Source organism: Astatotilapia calliptera, chromosome 13 (genome assembly GCF_900246225.1).
Source record: "Astatotilapia calliptera chromosome 13, fAstCal1.2, whole genome shotgun sequence".
In the NCBI taxonomy this organism is placed as follows: Eukaryota; Metazoa; Chordata; class Actinopteri; order Cichliformes; family Cichlidae; genus Astatotilapia; species Astatotilapia calliptera.
This window is the reverse complement of record NC_039314.1, coordinates 10208777-10231395: the sequence shown is the minus strand read 5'-3', so window position 1 is coordinate 10231395 and position 22619 is coordinate 10208777. Positions and strand designations below refer to the sequence as shown.

At 40.0% G+C, this 22619-nt stretch overlaps 1 protein-coding gene across 4 annotated transcripts in view; it reads left to right on the top strand.

Annotated features, from left to right (window-relative positions):
• Window positions 1–22619, top strand: part of micu1 (mitochondrial calcium uptake 1) — a 37910-nt gene that overhangs the window by 13087 nt on the left and 2204 nt on the right. The window contains exons 5-12 of one of the 4 annotated variants that reach the window (XM_026189363.1): window positions 4078–4121; window positions 7176–7187; window positions 13842–13847; window positions 14627–14741; window positions 16279–16361; window positions 16760–16960; window positions 18910–19047; window positions 20318–20426. In XM_026189363.1, the coding sequence (XP_026045148.1) occupies window positions 4078–4121; window positions 7176–7187; window positions 13842–13847; window positions 14627–14741; window positions 16279–16361; window positions 16760–16960; window positions 18910–19047; window positions 20318–20426 (708 nt within the window). The remainder of the gene's footprint in view (window positions 1–4077; window positions 4122–7175; window positions 7188–13841; window positions 13848–14626; window positions 14742–16278; window positions 16362–16759; window positions 16961–18909; window positions 19048–20317; window positions 20427–22619) is intronic. The other 3 variants (XM_026189364.1, XM_026189366.1, XM_026189367.1) reach the window with 3 other exon arrangements.

Genomic DNA, 22619 nt, shown 5'->3' with positions numbered 1-22619 from the left:
TTCCCTTGATATCTGCATACATACATACATACATACATGCATCTCTAATGATCAAAGTAGCTACTAAAATATATATGCCTGGTGGGCAAAACTCTAACCACATGTATTATATTTCACTTGATGTTCTGCCAAATCTGGCCTGTGTAGATCATATCATGTTCGTGATGGCTTGTCCCATCAGCGTTTTGGGTATTTCAGGAGAAACATTAGCATGACAGTGATGTAAATGGCAAAATTTGCTTGCTTTAACAGATTGATGGAGCTGGAAATGTTACGTGTCCCATGTGTGAAAAGGGCAATACTTTCACCCACTGACATACCCTCCTCTTTCATATGATTGTACTCCCTCTTTAGCTTCTTTGGTCTGTCACAGTGGATATAAGTAAATGTCAAGTCTGATTCCTCTCCTGCAGTAGAAGTGTAGCCCCAAATACAACCTGGAGATCTGAGATATATAGTTACACAACTTCTATGCAGGTTGTTTATGGTCATTAATAAACAGGGTAAGATGTTTCCATTAAGAAATGCTGAGATCATGTCACTTAAATGGCAGCGCCTTACCCAACACACCCCCCCTCCCCTGTGCTCCGTTCAGGGACACTCAACACACATGGCTCTGGACTTGTGAAAGTTCGTGCTATAAGGATACTAGTACGAGAAGGGAGGGGGTGGGTAGTCCCGTCATGCTGTGTTTAGAAGTCACGACACAGCAGTTGGTGTATCAATTAACAAGTTCAAACAAGAGCAGATCTCAGGCGTCGAATATGGAGCCAGTGAGAGATATTTGATCTACAGCCATGGGAGAGTTGTGAAGTTAGGAAGCTTAACTTGGCATAGATTTGTTTTATCACCTCCCTCGTCTCTATCTGTCATTACTATTCAACTCCAAAATTCAGTTAGATTCACAGTCGTATTCTTGGTTTATTGTTAAAGAACGTTTCATTCACAGTAAAGGACTCAAGCGTGCTTAACACTCAATAAGGATTAGTCTGGATGTCTCACATTTGTGTTGATTCTCAGCTATTCCATCTGTTAATAATGTTTAAGACTTGGCTTAGCTTGGTCCCCAAACCTTTTATTCTTAGATTCACCTTTCGCTCATGTGTCAATTTTTTTTAAAGCTATTCATTTATTTAAGGTTACTGTCTTTTGCTAAACTGGCATTAAAATAATGATAAACTGTGCTCTGATGGACAAGCAGATAACAAAGCCAAAAGAAAGGATTTTGTTCATAAGTTTCCCCCCCTGCAGAAATTTTTCTGGGACCCTTTTGGACCTAAGTCTAGTACAACTTAAAAACTTGTTACTATTTCTTAACTTCCAGGGTTCGTACTTTCTGGAAGGTCAAGAACTTTAGGGGTTAAAGGTGAGGCTGAGATTTTCGCAGCAATTTGCTTTAGTTAGTCTGTCATCTTATGACAAAACAGTTTGCTTGTTTTAAATTGAGGAATTCAAGTGTTTTACTTTTGCTCACCGCTTTTCCAGAACTGACCCCATTAAACAAGCAACCAACAGCAGCATGGTTTCACCCTCTTTTCTGTTACGTCTATATGATCCGTCCAAGTTTGCCACATTTTCACTACACGATGTTCATGAGCAGAGGGATTTATGATACTGATACAATACTAGAACACTACAAGCATGTGTATGCTTGTAGTGTTCTAATATTGTATCAGTGCATACATGCAGTGCAAAGGTGGATAGGAAACTGTCATTTTATTCAAGCTAGATTATTTACAATATATTGATATTACACAACGAGCTTCAAATTTCCTCCACCATTAAAACTGCTGAATTCTAATAGCAGTGATGCATGTAAGTTGTAGATGATGTGCAACAGCTGTCTGCTCTTTCTGAGTAATACTCAATATAGATTAAAACCCTCTGATGCATGAATTATGAAAGCCTTGGTCAAGATTTTTTTCTTAAGTGCTTTTATTCTTCTCAGGACATGAAAAAAAAATGTTCAACTCTTTTTTCCCCAAAAATATGTTTTTTTATAAAGTTATAAACTTGTCCACTCCAGTGGACTACATGCGCCTGAGCACTTAGCATGAAATACTGTGAATTTACTATAAAAATTAATTACCTTGTGTTCTATTGTAAATATACAAACACTTGTTTGCTTGTATCCTTTGAAAAACATCTCAGCAATTATTTTGGAACTTTCAACTCATAAGGCCCCAATGTTTAGACGTAAATAACAAACCCAATCAACAGTCCTAGCTGTGAATCCTACACCTGAATATGGCAAACTATCTCCAACAAGAGAAACATTTTTGAGTCTACACAGTTCTATAACGATGCAGGACAGTATTACCAAGCCCTTAGTAGCATGCTGGAAGAAAACACAAACTGACATCTTAGTCTCTGCATCTCCAAACACTTCTGTGTTCATCACACCTAGGCTGTCCGTAGTTCCTATGTCTCTGTTCTGCTCTGGCAGCCACTCTCATCATCACTGGACTTATCACTGCACTCATCAATGAAATCATCATCACTGGAGCTGGATGGAATTTCCTGGACTATTCTGTACGCTGCCTTATTCTTTGCTGCATTTGAAGTCTACAAAATATGATAAAATAATTATTATAGTAACTCAAACTACAGCTGATCTGCACAGAAATATATATTTTAAATGAGTAGCTTATAAATGTAACAATTATATGCTTACTTATAACCAAAACAGTCCCAAAAAACAGTGAGACAATTTATGACTTATGTTAAAAAAATATAGTGGGTAATGCATGATGTCCACTACAGTGGACACATGGTTAATCGTAGTTTTCTACATATTAGACATAACAATTTCTTATTCCAAACAGATAATATCCTTCCCTAGATGTTACTGCATATCATCATATTTTTTTTTACCTGTTGGGCTCTTTTAACATAGAAGGATTGACAGGATATGCCAGCAGTGGTCGGCAGGGGTGACAGTTTGTCTGCCATCTTTGATTCAGAGGAAATTTACTTGCAGTTGCACTAACTGAACACTGAATTGACCTCAATGGAGCATGGCAGCAGAGAGCACTCTAGAGGCTAATATGCAGTTCCACCATAGAAACCAATGCATTAAAGAGATATGTACGTTTTAGTAGCTGTCCACTCCAGTGACCACTATGCATCAGAGGGTTAAAAAGAATGAGTTTTTAAATATCAAGCTTATCAATGTCTATACATCCTCACAGCCCACATTATTTTATATTATATTCTTCTCCATGGGAACCAACTTCTGAAAAAAAGTAGCTTTTTCATACTCCAGTGAACTAATTTGTGGTTTCCTGTAATTTAGATGAAACAGACTTTTAAGTCTTTTTATTGTGTTAGAGTTAGATTTAATGAGGTCAGTCTGAACTTACTCTCTGTGTGATCCAAAGAAGCTTGAGTGTGACTTTTGGAATTTAAAAGGACTGCAGGTTCTGCATGAATTATCATATAATGGATGAAAATTGCCGCCTCACACCAAAGTTAGTTAGATTTAGCTTTATTAAAAGGTGCGGCTCTCTTTTATGCAAAACGAAGAACTTATTTTTCAGGGATAATTAATAGTTTAGTAAAAATCACATTTTCTGTCCTCCTTTCAGGGAGAAGCAACAGAACCATAATAATAAGCATCGAGACTGATTTTCACCTGATCCAAATTGTGTGTGTGTGTAACCGAAGTGATTGTTTGTTGTGTTGGCATGAAATAACACTGATTTCTAATTAAACCAAATGCCTGAAAGTACTCGTGTCAAGATAATCTGTGTGTAAATACAATTCCTGCATGGTGTGGATCTTGGTTTGTGTTGCTCATCTGGATCTATAAAATGAATCCTTGTTTGAGAACTGAGTCGTAACTGATGATCAGGCCAGCAAACGCTGAATGCTGATCACTTGTTTGGCAAAATGCAAATGGGTTTGTTAATGACTATTATTATTCTCCAGCACATGTCTTTTGTTACCAGAGGTTCAACAGTGACACCAAGTAAATGTAATTGCTCTGGTTCATGCTCTTAATAAGTCTGTCTTCGTTTGTTAGAATTTTTCTGCCCAAATCTATAATCTCCTTGTATCTCTCTCTTTTTTTCATAGATCTAGGCCTCGACCAGTTCATCGTGAAGCGGTATGATGGCAAGGTAAGGAACAGGTGTCTAGGTCTTGGTCTATTTGGTCATCATGCAGGTCACCAGGAGTTTAATTGTGTCATAGCTTAATTTTTAATTCTTAAATCCCACAACAGCTTAGAGTAGCTGTTGTGGGATTTTTGTGAGTGTAATGTAAACCAAGAGAAGAAGGTTTATATCTTTCCTATTGCAAAGCTTGTTACATCTTACTAGTCCAACAGAGGGGTTTATTACCCAGATTTAAGAATCAGTTCATCAAATAAAAAACAAATAAAAAAAAAAGAAAAAGAATTTTTTCAGTCACACAAATTGTTGATTGTTTTAGTTTTTAGCTTTAAAAGACTGAAAACATTGAAAACTTAATCAGCAGCCTAGTTACTCTGAATAATCCACAAATCTAAAAAAAGATGTGTTTTTTTTTCTTGAGCAGAAATAGACCAAAGTGAAGTCGACATTTAGAAAAATGCCTTTTTTAAAAATGTATTTAAAAATATTTAGAATTGTATCTTCATGCAGAAAAGATGAAGCAAATGAAGTCTGCACTTGATAATTAGCCTTTTAATCATCAGATTATAGTAAGGTTTTTATCTGTTCATGACTTAAAAAAATATGCAAACAGAGAGAGGGAATTATGAGTGAGGTTTTATAAGGTTTGGTCTTACTGAAATTAAGTGAGTATAAAAGTCAGTATTATCCCCTCTGAAAGAAAAATAACTAGAGCCAAATCACAGGTTAACTCGTAAAATATTAGCAACTTTGTGTGAAAACTGTGAATTAAATCTTGCATAGAGACAGAACTACATTTGTTCATTTTTCTGGATGAATTGGTAATGCTGGAGAGCTTTGCATGAAAGGAATCTATAACTCTGTTGAACAAACATTAAATACTTATCGCAGGAAGTTGGATTGCAGCATTTCAAAAGTGGCAAAGAGAAAGCAAAGAAATAGAAAACATCATTACATCCAGCAAACAATCCAGAAATTAGTAGCAAATATCTAATGCTGCTGTCTGAATAACATGTTTAACTTGTATTTTTTTGTATTTTCCTTGTTTCTGTTGTTAAGCTGTTGTGTGTAAGTCAGTTTTGTCAAAACAAAATATTAGATTAGAATAACAGTCAAAAAATGTTTTTGCCTCCGCCATCTTAAATATTGAAGAGGAACAGTATCTTATATACTTCTTTGCTCGTGTCTTTGCTTTTGGTCCTGCGTTTGCTGTCTGCTTCCAACCCGAATGTGTTGTTTTCTGACTATTGTTTGAGCTCTAAAATTCAGAAAAAGGATTAAAGGCCAGAAAAGCCATTTAGTGTGAAGGTGCCTTTAACAAAGCACTTAAGAGTAACTATAATAGGGACATGCACAAAGAAGGCCCGCCCACTGTATAATGACCTCTTCAAAGACAATGGCAGCATGCAAGCATTATAGGCTGGCCCCTTATGGACACTGATTGACTTCAGGGAGCTAGTGCCAGTGCTCTAAATGCTGACATTTCCATGAATATAAATCACCAAGATCATATTGCATAAGTACATTTATTGATATTGATTAGTGACCATTACTGCCCTTCCATAGATTTCGGACAGCACCTCTCAACACCCAACAGCTAAGCGTTCATTTAATATTAGCTAATCATCAGTGTGGCGATTGTAGCTTCTAACCTCATTACAAAATTCATCAGGCCTCAGGTTGCTACGAGTCTCTGCCTGATCTCCATATTGAAGTCAGATGAACAGGTAGCGAGGGATTGCAGTCTACTTTTTTGTCATAGGTTTCTTCCTGTACTCCTTTCTCTGCTCCTGCTCTTTTGCTTTACCTTACCTTATGTTTTGTGAGACCTAGAGTACTTTTACTCACCCATATTTTAAAAATCTGTTAAAAGTATGGGATATATAGTAATCAAAGGGGCTTATGAAATTGTGTGGCAGACCAAAATTAAAGTGGAGCACTCGTCCTGTCTGGCCCTTGTCTGTTTATGTAAATGATCCGATGCTTCAGTCCTCATGTTTCTTGCATTTGCCAGGCATGTTTAGCTTTGGATTTTCCCTGGCAATTTTACTGCCATGGCTAGAGTGGCCCGAGAGATTCCCATCTTCTTAACTCCTCATTTGCCCAGAGAGACACACCTTCTTCTCACCTCTAGCAATTTAGAGGAGTAAACTATTACTTTTTCCATTTTACTATTTAGGTTAACACAAACCTGAAAAGTACAATGAGTAAGACCTACATGAAATGCCCAGAGAAGTGTAATGGTACAATATCTGTTTAAATCATGAAGTGAATGGAAATATAGTTAAGTACGAAGGGAGCATTTCAGCTAAACCAAAGCTAAAGCCCACACCATGTGTGAGAATGCCATGAAAGGTCTCCTAAAGGCCTCTGTATCTCACTTCCCATGGTTTTATTTAAAAATAGCTAAGCCAACTGCAATGTTTGGGCATAGTTAAGTGGGAATATGTGTAGGTGTACGTCCTTCTGTCCACCATCTCCCGCTGACACTAAATTTGTTCCAGGTTCAGTCTTTATGTAAGACAAACTTGTATGGTTGTTTACCAGTTGTGGTTCATATTGACTCAACCTGCTCATTGTGTTGTTTTCCATCCATGTGTGCAGTATCGCGATTGTTTTAAAAATCTTTAACTGCTTGTCTTTGCCCGACAAATCGTTTAAGCGCACCTCTCCTTCTGCTGTTATTTCCCTGCCTCGCTCTGGTTATTCTTTCTGTCCTCATCATGTTGGTATGCTTTTCAGCTGCAGTAATCCAATGTTGATGTGACCTGACGTTGTTAACTGTTGATTATTCTCTCATGCTCTTATCAACCATTCTCTCTCATTCATGTAACAAATAACACCCCTCCCCCCATGTTCTCTCTTCTCTTCCTCTTGAATAACCATCATTGTCAACTCCCCGTCTCCCAACATCCCCTCTTTTTTTCTCTGCCTCATTTTCCCAATCATTACATCTGCTGATCCCCACTCTCCACCAACCAACTCCCCTTCCCCCTTCACCTCCTCTTCATCTCCTCTGTCTCGCTCCCTCCTTCTCATTCTGCCCCTCCCTCTCTGCAGGACTTCTGGCAGGTATGGGGTGTGTGCCGAGCAGCATGTGTGCACCTGAATGAAAAAATGCACTCTGTAGCCACTTGCTACTCCCTCTATCTCCTTTATACTCTTTCCTCCTCTCCCTCTGATTTCTCTACTTTCTTTTGACTACTGGCTCTTTCTCTGCAGTAATATGGAGGGCATAGGTGTTCACCATTGTTAGTTCAGGGGAACGGCTATTCAGACACTTTTATTCTCCAGTGTTTACCACGACTTACATGCACTTTGACTAGGACAGCAGCCAAAGTGTGCTTTTTAATATTTACATCTTAACTAGATTGCCAATAACAATTCCTAAAATTCCATACTGGTTTTTCCCTCATAGCTTCAAGCTGCTGCAGGTGGGATGGAAGTAGAATAAAGCAGTACTGTAGTACTTTAGTGCTTTATTTTTTTATAGTAAGCAGAATATGGCCATGCAAAGTACTTGTTACTGATTGGCTGGTAACCGCTTTAAAGACAGTGCAGCTGGACAGTAACCTGCACAAGTAGCTGCTTTAGTAATCAGGAAATTGGTCTGTTTAATTGTTAACCACCTTTAAACAGACTCCAAAAAGCTTGGTAATATAAATGCTTATCTGCCTTATGCACTTTGAGATTTATCTTGGCAAATAACTTACTTGGTTGTTATAGCTTTCTCCACCCCTGCCATGTCTCTTTATTTGATCCGCTGCAGTAAGATACCTAATACTTGTAGTATTGTTTAAATGTCAAAGAGATTTGGTCTTTAAGCAGGTTGAATGCTTCTGTCAGTCAGCACTGCATGAAGATAAGCTAGTCATAGCAAAGGGCAAGTTACAGCCTGTTCACCATATCATGACTGGTGGTGCAATAATGTGAAGTAGGCACACACGCCCCATTGTCTGTGATCCTGTATCAAATATGCAAACTCCAACTCCACATTGTTATTGGACGTTGTGTTGGAGACCTTCCCAGTGCCCTTTGTAAAGCTTTGTTAGAGGCAGCTATATACCATGCCTTCCCTGCTGAATTATTGAAAGTGCAGGCTATAGTTTGCCTTGACAGCGATTATTAAAGACTGCAGCAATCCTATATCATTTATATATACTAATCGGACCCCAAAGTAAAGTCCACCTACTTTCATACATAAATAGTTGTTTTAAGTTTTGCAAAGGTAGAATAAAAAGGCTCGCTGAAATGATTTCTTTGTTAAGAGTACTGGTCAGTAAGACATGCTAATGGTGCTGTTCCCCTGCACTCTCACTGTCTTGCTTTACACGCACACCTCTCTCTTCTCATCTTTCATTTCTTCTAATAACAGCTGTAGCTTTCCAAATGCTTTGGCACTTGAGCTGTTTCCCAGCATGCACTGCTCTGATGCCTGTGTCTCACAGAGAAAGTAGCTGGTGGCGGCGCCCCCTCTCTGTGCATGATGTCATCACAGGGTGGTTTGGGCCCAGAAAAAAGCCATAAAGGCTCTGTTAGCTGATGTCAAGGCTGAATTGGTGTGCTTGATAGTCTGCACAAATCCATCCTCTGGACTGTCCGGGTGTCAGTGCTGCATGATCTCTGTAGAGCATGGTTTAGAGTTACTGGAGGCAGGACTTGGTTTGTACATTTAAATGTATGCAAACTGTTCCTACATGTTCTGGCTCACTGTGTTTGTAAAGCAACGCTGTCTTCCGGATGACCTCCACCGACGGAGAGTCGAAACCTGTCACTCAGAGGGAGTGCTGCTCCAATGGAAAACACGCCACTTGTCACACCAACTGTTGTCATGTTTACCCTTTCTGATCTCACAGGACGCTCCCAGGGCCTGCTGCTTGGACTGATACAGACCACTTTTTATATATATATATAAAATCCTAATGGTGCTGTTATTTATATATATATATATGTGTGTGTGTGTGTGTGTGTGTGTGTGTGTGTGTGTGTGTGTGTGTGTGTGTGTGTGTGTGTGTGTGTGTGTGTGTGTATATATTCTTCCGCTGTGTGTAATTTTCTACATGCTTTCTTTGTTCTCTGTTTTGTTGACACTGAAAGATCATACACAAAAATACACTGAATACTCCTGATCCTTCTCTATTTCTCTCTCTTCCACTCAGTTAGAGGTTGGTTTGTCTCAAAAGCTGGTCCTTTAATTCAGTTCAACCTGTCGTTTATAAGACAGCTGCCAGTCCTCAACGAACAAAATTTGTTTATTGAGCGTTCCACATCAGGAAGCATTATACTGAATGTGCTCACTGCATAAGTTATTAATGGCAAACCTGCTTTGTGGTTACCCCTGAGACCAGAGGTGGCTAATGCATTAATTTTCTCTCCTCCCACACACCTGCCGACCCACCTACAGAATGCAGTGTTTTGGTCCAATGATGCGATCATATACAGGGAGAAATTATCGTCTGCAGCTCAGTAAAAGATGAAAAATCACATCGTCTTTGTGTTTGTTGGGGTGCGTAGTTTGTGAATGGGGCGCCATGCTGTGTTGAAGATGCAGTGCAAGTGGGCTTGTAGGCTGTCAGACCATTCAGAAATATCAAGCTGAGACCTGGATTGACTTTTACCCTCAAGCAGGTCATCCTGAATTCAGTTTTCCCTGATACTCAAATCATTTATTGTACCCACAAAAGCGACAGTAACCTCAGAGCTACCACATCACATACTGCGGTGCAAAGGACACAACGGTCCTGATTCATTTTTAATGCATCTTTTGTCACACTCCTCCCGTCTTTCACTCTTTCTGCACTGTCGGTCAGGCTTTACATGTCACTGACCTTTTTTTCTTTCTTTCTTTTTTTTCCAGCCAGTTCATCAACACGCTCCAGTAAACCACGTTATTTTGAAACTCACCTTTGCATTCAGATGCGAGGTCACTTGAGGACAGGCGTCACTCAATAAACACATAAACAGCAGAATGAGAGCAAATTCTCCCTGTTGCTGCCTGAGCCTTTCATCAAACCCTAGACTCATAAATTTGTGTTTTTATTATGGCAGTCATGGAGGAAAAAGAGTGAAAGAGCAGAAAATACATGGATGACAAATTATGTATTTTTGGTATCCAAATGTGTGTACAAGCGGATTACAGAATTATGTGAATTGTGTCTCATATCAGTCAGTTGCTTCAGCAGTTGTCTGTTTGCTTTTGTTATGACACTGGATGTCAGGAGATTTGATCAGTCTCATTAGCACAGATGTGTTCATTGTCACATCCTTAAGTATTTGGAGCATGCCCCCTTTTTTTTGTATTTTCTCTGTCACTGACACAAGATAGGGTGAAGTGACTTTTAGTTTCATAATGAGCTTTTCTTCCCCCCTTTTTTTCACCTTTTGACATCTTGATTGCTGATCTCTAATTTTTTATAGTCGTGTACACATGCAAAACTGTGAAAATGAAATTACTGTCCAGATAATCATGTTATATACAGTTTGTTATTTGTAAAAGTAACAAAACACTAAATAATGAAGGTAATGCATTGAAGCATCTGTCATTTGATGATTGATATAGGGTGTCGATATAAGACTGCATTGCTGCAAGCTGTTTTGGTTTTATCAAAGAAATTAGGATCTAAAATGTTTCTATGGCAAGTTTTTAAGTATATCACTTTTAAGTGTTTAGAAAATGTTTCCTTAGTATTTGCGTGAAATGAATAATGAATGAATAATTTGGCCTTCTGCATGCATCCCTTCAGCTGTGCCTGGTTGTACGGGTCTCATGCTTAGTTTTCTTAAAGCTAGTTTAAATTTGGTCAGAGTAGCCATGGGCTATTCCTTAGCTCTAGTGCACTAGAGAGATTAGCCCTGACCAGACCTTTAACTCTGTTTGTCCATTCCTCCTTGCTACCAGTGACGCCCAGACAGCAGCTCTGTCAGTCCTGTGTTTCTGCCTCACCTAACAGGCTAGTCGGATTGTCATCTCTAGCTGAAACACAAGGACAAGTATGTAGACATGTCCAGGCTCAAGCCAGAAGTCTGAAAAGCAGCCACACTCACATGTATACAGACAGATATGAAGTTGGTACTGATTAAGAGATAGGTTTTAATTTACTTGATTGCTGCAGCAATCACGTTTACAGTCATTTAAGTGCTTTGGGAAAAATCTACCAGTGTTAAATACTGATTTAAATGTAGTTGGTGTTTTATAGGCATAATGTCCTCCCTGTTGAGCTATCAAAACTAATGAATTACTAACTAATTAGACACAGAGACGAAGTCTGTCTAAGGAATCAAGTAACCTAGTAGCTGCATTTTGTAGATAAGACTTTCTGCCTTTTATCTGATGTTGTACTCTGTGTGCATTTCTGTACTGTTCACTGGCTTTTTGCTGGAGAACCCAGTATTGTGTGTCTCAAGTCGGAAGCCGAGGCTTGCACTAGTGACAGAAAGATGGAGGATAAAGTGTAAGTCCAGGCATGATCCTTACAACAGAGCCACAGGATGGGGAGTATGAAACATGGAGCATAGGTTGATATTCACAGTGCCATACCTCCTCTTCTTCTTAACAGCGTGCACATTGTTATAGCATAGAGCGAATAGAAAAAAACAAACAAAGAGAGAATGCTTTAATGTCAGCTCATTGGCACTGAAATCTGTAGCTATAGAGGGGATCCTACAAGACTTAAAAAACTTCCATCGTGTGGCCTTTTTATAACCCTGTGAAAAAAAGTTGAAATTCTTTGTAAAATGTAAAGGAAAACAGCCCATTTTGAATTTTTGTTCAGCAACACATTTCTTATAAAGTAGGGTGTTTGTCACTGTGTTGCATCAACTCTTCTTTTAAAAACACGCTGTAAGCATTTGGGATCTGAGGGAATTACTGTATTACTGTAAAAGGAAAACATGTTTTGCTTAATGTGGGATTTCATAAGTTTGGGTCATTTGAAGTGTGAGATGATGGTCCTCTCCTCTTTACCCTGTTATACGTGGCTCCATGATTTCTGTAGAGGATTCTGGCTGTATAGTTATATTTTTTGTGTGTTTTGTGTAGGACAGTTGTAGATAAAGCTTGAAACTACAGTGGCATGCCTTCTTTTTTTGCACATGTCCATTCAGTACTGACTCTCTGAATTGGACTTTATGTATAATTCTCTGAATCCTTTAATGATTTGATGAAGTGTATGTCAAAAATGCCTAAATTAGTCACAATCTTACAATAAAAAACAATATTTTTCTTCATTAGTCTGTTACAGACTTATGAATCCCCAACCACCGCAGGGAGGCTCTTTTTATACCAAATCATCTTCATCAAGTAGTTTCATCAGATTTGTAGACAATAACAGCAAATCGAAAAAAAATTTGAAAAAACAAACCGTAGAATTTCTTATTTGAATATGTCATCTTTATACTGTTTTATATTAAATAGCGTAAAAAATTAGTTTGCTAATTTAGCATTGTCTTTTTGATTAATTTTAAATAGCATCTCAGTTTGTGGGAAGCTGGATTGTAATTGGATTTGTTTCACTCCAGGCTTTTCTGTGAGGATGCTGTTATCCTTGACTCAGACGAGTGAAAAATGTGATACTACCCCTAATGTGCTTGGTGCCTCTGCTCTGATCTTTATAATGAGGCCCAGTGTTTTTATGAGTCTTGGTGTACGGCCTTGTAGCTGTCCCATTGTGCCTACTGGCATACACACTCGTGCAGAAGTGTTTGTCTTTTCTGTTTTGTAGACTGGCATTACAGCTGCTTCTCACCTTGGACCCAGAGGACTTGTTCCATGTGTTATTGTACCCAACTTAGGGGACAGCACCAACCTCTTTCACTCTCGCACCTCTCACTTTATCTTGTTTTGCTCTTTCTTCTTCTTCTTCTTCCTTCTTACATTTATACACACAGTTACACCAGAAAAGCTTGCAAAGCACCTGGAATTAAAACATTGCCCTTTGCTGTCTTTCTTATTCTGTCACTTCTTGTAAACCTGTATGATTAAAAAATAAATTTCTCTCCCTCTGATTTCCCCTTTCTCCCTCACTCCCTTCTCCTTGGAGAATGAATATATCTTAAGTACTAGTAGAAACTGTTGTTGTCTTTGTATCTCTGACTTTTAAAACTGAGGATAGACATGAACTGGAGATAGAGATAAACTTTATGCCCTCATACTAATTGTCTTTTGTTTGTATGCAATGAGAAGGGAGTCGGTCAAAGGGGTAATGATTTGAAAGATTTGATATGAAGGGGGTGCCACCAAATGTTTATATTTATACATGTTTTGGTTCATGTAGTTAGTATATGTCTGTGACCCTTGCAAGTGATAACATGAGATTAGCTTTGATTTGTAGTGTACTCAGCCTGCGTTTGTGATTATACTGCAACATGACTTTGATTCACTTCAGTTTAGATATGCTCTGTGTACACAAAATGTGATAATATGTAGCACAGCAAATCATAGTCCTAGTGTGATTATTCATTGTACACTAATTGTAGTTGCACACCGTGAAGATTGCAAAGCATAATTGAATTCTTAACTTTGAGTGGCATCGACCAATTATCTTGTTTTGAGCAAGATTGTTTCAGTGTGTGTGTGTGTGTGTGCAGCTATATGAATGCAAATCTGTGTCTTTGCCATTAAAGCCCTGCTATAAACAAAGCAAAAAAACAGCAGAGGCCATGATTTTGTTTTTCTAACAGTTGTTTTTCCTCCCTCCTCATACTCCTCTGAAATGGACCCCTTTACAGACGGAGGTAACTCCACACGGGCTCAGCGTTGCCGAGCTCCCTCCTCCACCCCTTCTTCCTTCTCTAGGCATGCTCTGTCCGTCTGTTTGGTGGAGAGCCCTACTAGTGGGACACTGTCTTTCAAGTCTGTCACTGAGTGTGTAGTGTGCATGTGATTAAGTCGCACTTTCATGCAGTGCTGTGGATATACACATGGAAAACATGTCGTTAACTGTGTGTTTGTGTGTGTGAGAGAGAGTTTAATTCGCCCTGTTTTTAATGATTAATGCTCTGGGTTACATTACAGCTATGTTTAACAAATGGTGTGTGCGTTTGTGCTGCAGTCTCTCGTGATGTTTTCCCTCTCTTTGTGTCAGTTTCTCACTGTGAGTACGGTCTCTGGTGGACAATGTTTTATACTCGAGCTGACTGCTGACTAACCATCATCATCCTCACCTGTTTGGCTTCATGTGTATGCAGCACTTGCATGACTGTTCATGTGATAACCCAGCTATATGAAGTGAACTTTTTATTGTGTGTGTATGTGTGTGAAAGACCAGAATGTGTTTAGATTTTTGTGTTTGAGCAAGTCTTTAATTGAGCCTTGGTCCTACACACACATACACACACGTACTTGCTTGCACACACACAACTGCACAGCTATAGAGGCTGTAAGGCTAGTGCTGGATCATGTGGAAGGTTTTTTAATATAGCTTTTACCTTTGTGTGTGTGTGTGTGTGTGTGTGTGTGTGTGTGTGTGTGTGTGTGTGTGTGTGTGTGTGTGTGTCCTGACCTGGATGAGCAGAAGATTGCCCAGGAGAGGGAGAAGTTTGCAGATGAGGACAGCATATTTTACACACTGGGGGAATGTGGCCTTATCTCCTTCTCTGACTACATCTTTCTCACCACTGTGCTGTCAAGTAAGTACATTGTTGAAATGTGCAAGACTTCCTAGAATTGAAGTGGTTCACATGACCTGTCTCATTAAGTATAACATCTTTTAAATCGTCTGCATAGTTCACAGATCAGATCTCATGAGAGTCTCTTTTGTGTCTTCTCTGCTCTCTACATTTCTACTTGTCAGTTAGGACAGAAAGTAAAAGAATGGATGTCTTTTGATACGACGTTATTAGGGAGGACAGGACATGTATAAGACGTGGATTTTATATGTTAATGTGAGCTGACCAAGTCTGCTTACACAGAATCAGTCTTACCTTGATCTAGTATTGGTGGTTCATACAGGAAATAAATCGCACATTAATGCCTCCACTCCCAACGGGCCGTAGTGTTTGGTAATAAAATGAAAATGAAGCTCAACTCGTTCCTCTCCAAAGGCTAGTAAACTTTTATCCCCAACTCTGCTAGACCTTTTATTATAATCCGTTCATAGGGAGAAAACCTTAAGGGAAGTTTTCAAGGACAAGCCTTTTTTTAAAGCAGACGAAGCAGGATGCATTATGGTTGGTTTCAATCTGTTTAACACAGCCACAAAAAACAGCAAAGTAGATGTATTTTGCCTACCAGATTTAGATTTACACCTCATAGTGCCTTTTTAATAAAGATTAATCTTCCATAAAAGGCACTGAAGAATATTTGAAGCAATAAATATTCATAGTAGTTAACTGTACAATAACAATGTGAAGCCATGAAAAGAATTAAAAATTAAGGAGAGACTGTATAATATTTTATATTGCATGTTATTGTTTTGGTGTATGAAATACATGGATCGGTCAAAATATGACCACTCACAGATGAACACATAAATTTTGATTGTCACATCTGGTAACGGTGATTTTTATGTATTTGTTTTTTTTCCTGTGCTGGTGGATGGACAGACAGAAGCCAGTTGATAAAGAGCATGTCTAAAACTAGCAGTCTTGTGGGGTCAGCAGTGGTGAATCCCTGCTCGTGCTGCTCTGCAGCAGGTCAAACAGTTAATGAGGGATGGGGTTTGAAACACATCATTCGACTAACGGGGTTGCTAATAGGGCCTGGCACAAGCTACCAACAGGCACCTTCAGAGTTCGTTTTAAGTCCGTGCCTCGATGGCTTTAAGCTGTCTCGTCAGGACCAACAGCATATTAAGTGAGCGTGTTCGTAACATTTTGTCACATCAGGGTATATAGATCTTATATACATGGTCTCACAAAATATTACAGTTTAGATCAGGTTCCAAAAGTAGACAGTAAAGTTTAAGTTACTAATGTATTAAAGCAAAAGAAAATAACAAGAGTGTGCAGTGTTTTTTTTAGCAGCTTCAGTGTTGGTGGAAGGCGGGGCCAATTTTTGCTGTGTAGTTAGAGGGTTGATTTCCCTGTGTGAGAACTTTGCGCCACCTTGAATGAGGAGAAGACTGAATATATTGTACAATTATGTGTTTTGTGTAATATTTGTAATATACTGTGTGTAATTGAGAGTATCTCTTCGTGTGGCTTTGTGTGTTGCTCTTGTGTCCAGCTCCCCAGAGGAACTTTGAGATCGCTTTCAAGATGTTTGATCTGAACGGCGATGGAGAGGTGGACCTGGAGGAGTTTGAACAGGTTAGACTGACATCAGCAGGATGTCCTACGTGCAGCAGATGCACGCAAACCTGCGCAAAATCAACATATTAAACGTGACAGAAGCTTGAAAGAGCTAGCCCACATATTTATATTGAGATTGAATAACCAGAGTAGCTTTGATTGTTTTACAGTGACACACACTGACTAGCAATAAAGGTAGGCTCCCACACTGCTGTCCACCAGTGTGACCCTTTCTCAAAGAGACAGATAGATGCTGTGCTCAGCAGTCTGTGCTAACATCAACATATATGCAGCTCAGTTTGTCTTATACAGTCTATATAGTATATATTGTAGTGAATATATTGTAGTTTATAACTACCTCTAAAACTTAGTCTGCACGGACACTCTGGTTGACACTTGGCTCTCTGTATGTGTAGGTCCAGAGCATCATTCGTTCCCAGACCAGCATGGGTATGCGACACCGCGATCGCTCTACCACAGGAAATACCCTGAAGACAGGTGGCTGCAGCTCTGCTCTCACCACATACTTCTTTGGAGGGGATCTGAAGGGCAAACTCACCATTGGCAGTTTCCTGGAGTTTCAAAGGAAACTGCAGCACGACGTGCTCAAACTAGAGGTAACAAAAATGGAAAAATTAATGAGGAGATGATTCAACTTCAATTTTCCATCTACTGGTTTACTGCAGTTTGTGTACAGTTACAGTCCATTTGAATTTAAATGCATATTAAGTCTCTGTACTTATTAGGAGCTGCAGAGGAAAATGAATAGCTTTTTCACAGAGCCAAAAACAATCTCACTGTCTGTATTACATGTAGTTCCAGAGTCCAGTTAAATCAAAAAAAAAAAAATGTTTCTATCAGGGGAGAAGGAAGGAGCTAGTGACAGGTGGTTTTACACATAAATTAAAAACAAAAACGATGAGGAAGTCAGTAGCAACAGCTGATCAGTGCTGCTGAGCATATGGTTGAGCTGGTGTTTACCATGCCTAGTGCCTAAATGATGCTCCAAACCATAATGAGTGGCATTATCAGAGGCTCAGAGAACAGGACTCAGATCTGAGCATCTGCAAGAAAAGGAAGCATTATGTGTCAGGCCTTAATGATACCTCAGTAGTCATTCGGGGAAATCATAACACAACAGATAAGTTTGCATTTATTTTAACATTCAGCAACTTCATGTGAAAGCAGATTAAATAACTGCAGCCAACATGAAATGAGTGGTTCCTGAGTTTTAACTCTTCTTGAATTTAAGAAAAGCGATTGAAGTGGCTAGCATTTCATAGCGTTTTCAACAGTGTCTCGAGACTTTTTGACGTTGCTCTTATGTTCAGTGTGAAGGTGCTCTCCATCTCTGTAGAGAACGGCGCACCAGTGGCGGACAAGCCCGTTCTGGTGCTGCCAGGCAAACCCAACAGCTCTGGCCTATGAGCACAGTGACCAGTTTGTAGCTACATTGTACGACTCTTAACAGTGGTCATGTTGGTCCTCCTTTCACAAAAGAGCAGATACTAGTCCTGCTGCTAAGGTTGATCCCCTTTTACTCCCCTGTCCAGCACGCCGCAGGTCACAGCCTATCTCCTAGTATCTCCTTCACACAATTTAAATTGTGCTAGGGAAACAACAAACCTTACAGACACTGATCATATTGTTCTGCCATACTGGAGGCGCTGGACTACATGTGCAACCTGAAATGGCTGCAGGTAACATCTTTTGCTACAAGTAGTGACAAGGACAATAGCAAATGGAAAAACTAGAAAAAACAAATCAGTCTGGAAGGTTTTTCATGCTGAGGAAACAAATCTTACTATTATATGTAGTCCCAAATTACCCTAACAATTAAATAAAAAAATGTTTCTGTGAGGGGGGAAGGAAGGAGGTAGTGACAGGTGGTTTTACACACAAAGTAAAAACAAAAATGATGAGGATGGTTTCGCAGGTGGTGTTGTTGTGTTGCTTCTCCAATGCATCTTTTGTTTCTTTCCTTTATATCAAAGCACATGAAATGGTTTCACAATGGTTTATGCTTCCTAAATGAACAGACTGATATCCCTGAGGTTTAACTGACTTTATGCTATACTGTAATCATCAGGTTACATTACAGGGTTACCTAGGAAACTGGAGCCTGGAATGTCTGCTAGGGACCAACCGTCAGCTTCAAAGTGATGCATGACGACTCTTTATAGTTGTAACTCTTATGCTTACAAACTTACAGGTCAAAGAATACGTGCCATTCTCATTATTATAATGTGGGGGGCTTAGTCACATCCTGCCTGCCAGAAATGCAACATTTCTAGAGGTTAACAAGTTAAGAGAGAAATGTCAAACATCCTCAGTCATAAATCAAGTGTGTTGACCTGACACAGCAGAGGCATGCTGTTGTTGCAGTGAAACATTGCAAAAATGCACATGCACATTTAATGTCACCAATGCCAGCTCCAGACGTGACTCAGCTTGAAGCCTGACATCAGTATTTACTGTTTCCCATCTCCCTGTGCGCTCCCTTACTAAAAATGTTGTTTCCTCCACATAGCACTTGATCTGTTTTTCTCTCTTTTTCCCTCCCTAGTTTGAGAGGAACGATCCTGTGGACGGCAGAATCACTGAGAGGCAGTTCGGGGGTATGCTGCTGGCCTACAGCGGCGTCCAGTCTCGTAAACTCAAGCAGATGCAGAAGGGGTTGAAGAAAATGTTTAAGGATGCACAGGTAAATAAATATGTCCTTTCGTCCATCCTTAAATGTAGCTCTGAAAGTCTTAGCCACTCCAGAGGTAAGATACAGCGCTTGATGAGGTGTTCTGAGTGTTTTAATTAATTAGCCTACATGGGAGGATGTATGACAGACGGTGCATGCGTAAGGGAAAAAGAGACTGTGCAGGGGCATTGAGAGTCTTTGTGAGAGTCTGGATGAGAGGTAATACATCACTGGGAGTGGGCAGCACATACAGTGTCTGATCTTATCCACCTTACCAACTCAGTCTCTCCAGCCACCTCTAGCTCTATTTTGGGATGACCTCATATTGGTGCAGTTAGCTCTCTTCATTCCTCTCTGGTCGTCTCAGAGTCTTCACAAAATTGCACTGTGTTTTTTTTTTTTAGACATTATCCTCAGTTGAGTAGTCTTTGAAAGAAAAAAAAAAGACAAGACTATTGCTTTACAGCCACATTGCTTTAAGCATAAAAATTCTCCACAGACATTCGTGGTAATGTAAAAATCATAATTTCTAAATTTAGTACATGCTTATATCTCCTTCCTACTTCAAGTTCTTTGCATGAACCCCGTTTTTATGCTGGATCGGTTTCACGGTAACGAGCCCCATCAGTCAACTGACTGAAGTTACACCCATGCATATCGTATTCCCAGGGGTGTTGCAGCGAAATATGTCCCATTTCAATTTTTTGGAATGTAACGATGTGGACTGTCACAGAGCTGTTTGTTATACATTAAAGCACCACAGATGTCAGACTTAGCTACGATAAGGCACGTCTGATGGTTAAATACAGCGATTAGGAGAGAAAAGGAACAGAAAGCACTTCTTTTACTGTTTACCCTGTCTTCCTCAATCCTGCTGTCAGTCTGTCAGTATTGGCAGAACCTGTAATGTAAATGACTCAAGTATTATTTACAGCCCAAGACCAGCTGTTCACTTTTCTTTGCAAATAAGCTCATCAGCAGTGCAGCAGCTGTGTGACTATGTGTCTGTTTATATGTGTATGTGCGCATGTTTGCTTTAGGCTGTCTGTCCCCTTGTTGGTCTGTGGCACAATGTTTAACCATGTGTGTCAAAAGCTTATGCAGACTTCCTCTTGTCATTTGTGTCACACTCCTAAGGTCCTCCAAATGTGGTATTCTACAGTGGCAGCTCTTGTCTTAACAATAGTTGGCTGTTTTTCGCAGGTTTGGAATGCTCTAATAGCCCAAATACAAATGCAGGAAAGATTTGTAACAAATTTGTCCATTTTTCTTTGTCGCACAGGGCATCACATTTGAGGAGGTGGAGAACTTCTTTACTTTCTTGAAGAACGTAAATGACGTGGACACAGCTCTGAGTTTCTACCATATGGCTGGAGCCTCCATAGATAAAGGTACACCCACAGTCACCCTTTACTTTGACATTCTCTCCCTTCCCTAATTATCCCCCTTTAGACTTAACTGTTCTCCGTTTCATCGTCTGCATCTCATGGCTGTTAACACTCTGACAGCCAGATCTGCTTCCCACATCTTTTTTTTCCTGGCTTTTCTCCCAAACCAAGCTCAGCTATTTGTCATCTTTTTATCAGTCCATCCATTTATCCACCACTTCTTCCCCTGGGCCTGAAGAATTGTGCAAATTCAAACACAAAAACTGCTTATGCACACATGACAGATCGCTTTGTGCTCCTACTACAGGCTGCTGATGTCCCCTAAAACATGCCAGCATTATCACCGGGCAAGTGAATGGATGATTAGGGTTGAGTTAACCCACCATTAAATGGTTTCTTTCTCCATAAGTCCGTTACTGCAGGGTGGTGTGCAACAGCAGTTGAATACAAAAAACTGGACGATAACCTCTGGGACAAACAGGCCTGGGGAGGCTCTGCAGCCATCACTGGCTTGGATGAGCAAAGAGAAAAGAGCTTACAGTAGAACAGTAAACACTCAACCGGCTGGTGGGGCCAGTCACTCATAAAGAAACCTGCTGCTCCAAAGATACCTGCACAAAGTTGCATGGAGAAAGAAGGAAGAGCATAAACTACGTAAGATGTGAAAGGAATAATGATGTGGCACAAAATCACAGGGATATAGAGTGTGAAAGAGAAAAGATTAGATGGGCTCAGTGCATCAGGGAGCACACTGGCCCTGTGGCACCTCTGTGAACATCTGGTTCTAGGGGCACCCGAACTAGCCTGAACTATAATTTACAGTGGGGCAAAAAAGTATTTAGTCAGCCACCGATTGTGCAAGTTCCCCCACTTAAAATGATGACAGAGGTCAGTAATTTGCACCAGAGGTACACTTCAACTGTGAGACACAGAATGTGAAAAAAAAAAATCCATGAATCCACATGGTAGGATTTGTAAACTTTACTGACTGCGGCTTGTGGCCTTCATCAGGGTCATCCACAAGCCGAAACCCGTTGGTCAGTCAGTAAAGTTGTCCCTCTTTCCTTAAGTGTTGCTGGAGTTCCTGCATTGAGAAATGGGTGTCATGGGCTGGGTCTGTGACCCAGTGTTTGAGTTTTTATATATTTTGGTATTCATTTGTGCCCTAGTTTAGTTCTTCTAGTTAATTTCAAGGTTGCTGTTTAGTCCTTTGTTTCTTAGGTGTTTATGTCATCTCCTCCTGTATTCAGTCTCCCTTGTCTGTGCACCTACCTGGCATGCGTCCTGTCTGTGTGGTTATGTTCAGTTCAGGTCGCGTCTAATCCCCATGTTTCCTGTTTTACTTTGAAAGTCCGTCTAATGTCAGTGTATGTAGTTTCACTTTCCCTGTCCTGTCATTAAGTTCATGTGTATCAGCTGTTCCCCCTCATGTGTTTCCACTTCCCTTGATCATCCCTTGTGTGTATTTAGTCTCTGTGTTTCGTTCAGTCTGTGTCGCGTCGTCTGTGTTCCACGCCTTATGTCATGTCAGGTTTCAAGTCTCTGTGCAGGTCATGGCTCATGATGCTTATTCTTATATTTCACAGTTCCCTCATGTTCTGGCACAATCTTGTTCATAGTCTCACTGTTAGTAGTTTCTTCCCAGTTTAGGTTCCTGTTTAGTTGTTGTCCCTGTTCAGTTCTCGTTTAGTTTAGTTCATGTACTCCAGCCTCAAATAAAGGCTCGCCTTTTGTTCAAAGTTAATTTGGTCTGCTTATCTGTGTCCGCACCTGGGTCCTCCAAACACTCTCCACACGGTCAGCCACTGCGGACCGTGACAGTGGGGACACAAACAGACATAAAACTTCGGTAAATATTTTTGAAGAGCGATTGGTGTAACTTTTTACAGTGGAGCCAAACTCCAGTTACTAACTGGCCTTTCCCCCCCCCCCCCCCCCCCCCATTATACCATGAACACCTGCAGTGTATTGCACACCGCACAGTAGTAGTTCTTCACTTTGAAAAGTTGGTTAACTCATCCACATAAAAAGCGTCACAAAGGAGTTTAGTTAGGAAAAAACCCTGAAAGATCTCACATATTAAGACTTTAAAAATCGCCCACAGAGTTCACTGTGGTTATGCTGTTCTCAGTGCTGAAGAATTTGTTTTCAGTGCTTACTGGTGAAAACTAATTACAAAGTTTAAATTCATTAAAT